This window comes from Morone saxatilis, unplaced genomic scaffold (assembly GCF_004916995.1).
Source record: "Morone saxatilis isolate NCDOM2014 unplaced genomic scaffold, NCSU_SB_2.0 Contig403, whole genome shotgun sequence".
Lineage (NCBI taxonomy): Eukaryota > Metazoa > Chordata > Actinopteri > Moronidae > Morone > Morone saxatilis.
The window spans coordinates 521-2319 of record NW_023339989.1 but is presented as its reverse complement, the minus strand read 5'-3'; the positions used below and the strand labels follow the sequence as shown (position 1 = coordinate 2319).

Here is a 1799-nt window from a genome sequence, read left to right as displayed (position 1 = left end):
TCGTTGTTGTTGTCGTCATCATCATCTTCTTCATGTTCATCATCATCAGTCACTACTATTAGTGTAGTTGTTGCTACTGTTGTTGCTGTGCACCTTTCTCTCTGGCCTTCTGTCTCTCTCTGTCTCTCTCTGACTGTCTCTGTCTGTTGGTCTGAGGAAAGATTATTGAGGTTATTTTCTGTATTGGATTGGACATTATACAGCTAGTTTTTTATTTATTTCATTTTTTCTGGATTCCCCTGTGTCGTTTTCAGATAAGCAGTTGATCCAGTACACAACATGTCCCTTGCTGGCCTTCCTCGATGGCTGCACCCCTACTCCAGAGGTGGATTTTGTCACCGGTAGCAGCCCCAGCTCCTCCAACACCCACCTCCAGCCTTCTTCCAGCTCTGGTGCCTCTTTGGAGGCTGAGCCAGTCTCAGAGCTGCTGGACACCGACCTGGAGTCAAAGCAGGCAGCTCACAGCTCCCTGATCCGCCTGGAGCCTCTGACAGAGGCGGAGGCCAGCGAAGAGACACTATTCTACCTGTGTGAACTGACACCCGCTGGACTGGAGGCCGACTCCACCCAGCTTGATGGAATATGAGCAGGAATGGAACTGGTGTGACAGTGATGCCACTCACACTGATGTTGGTTCACCACAGACTACATCCCTCCATCCTCCAGACTGTACTGACCTTGTGTGTTAATATTCCCTCACCTCTCTGGCCTGATGTGTTTGTTGAGAAGAAAGTTCCAGGCTGGTGTTTTACCACGTACACATTTTTATATGTAAGACTTTTACGTTGAAGAGTTACAGAAATAAGCCACATCCTTGTCATATGTAGTAGTAATAATAATAGTTTAGCATTCACACACATCCTACACATACTATACACACAGTATGTCTGTATCTGTCCATTATTGGTAAACATCGATAAAGCTCTCAGAAATCCTAAATAGAGGCTGATCATGTCTTCACATCTTTCTCTTCTACATCAACAGTAATCCAGCAGACATCTGTACATCCCATGGTTACATCTGGACTTTCTGGCAGCATTATAGTTCCTGTTTACATAACCCAAAGCATGATGGGAACTGTAGTACCAAAACATTATTATCCCAAATAGAAATAAAAGAAAAACAAGCAATGTGACAAACTATAGCAATAGTTGTGTTGTGCATTCTTTTCATCAGAAACTTTTTCACCACCTTCCCAAAACCTTTATTACAACTAAACAGTACACTAAAATATGTTTGTTTAGGCGAGAAACAGGCAATGCACTGGACAGACTCACTGAGAATGACTTGTCACAAGGTAGCCACGTCCTACAGGATAGCCCCTATTATCTTAAATAGCAGTTATCGGAAAGTCTATCCCTACCCTAAATAGCCGTTTACATATCTACATCCCTGCTCCGCCACTCATCAAGTCTTTCAATGAGAACAATGGTAAATAAGAAAAAATGCAATTTAACTGATTGCGTTGTATGAGTGACGTCCAACAGCAGCAGCACAGCTGCTGTTAAAACACGGCTGTGGCTATTTATAGTAATCATACTACTGACTGATGACGTACCTCTAAAGCGTTGTCACAGTGTTATCTCATGATTAATCTGTAGATCTTAAACAGGATGGTGCATCCTTAATTCCAAAGTCTTCCCCTGCACCCTGTCCTTGTGCCTTGATACAGCTGCATGTGATTTGAATCTTCACATATCTTTATCCTTCATTCCACCTGCAGCTATCTGTTGAAAACTGTGGTCTGAGGTATGTGTGAGGATGTTATGAAGAGTGATCAGATGAATTGCAATTAATTG

General features: G+C 42.9%; 1 protein-coding gene across 1 annotated transcript; it reads left to right on the top strand.

Annotated features, from left to right (window-relative positions):
- Window positions 1–254: 254 nt before the first annotated feature.
- LOC118338599 (heat shock factor protein 2-like) lies at window positions 255–1141 on the top strand (the record flags this gene model as incomplete). Its single annotated transcript, XM_035675877.1, is given in 1 exon segment — window positions 255–1141. A coding segment is annotated over 1 exon segment (332 nt), but the record flags the coding sequence as incomplete, so codon positions are not given.
- Window positions 1142–1799: the final 658 nt, after the last annotated feature.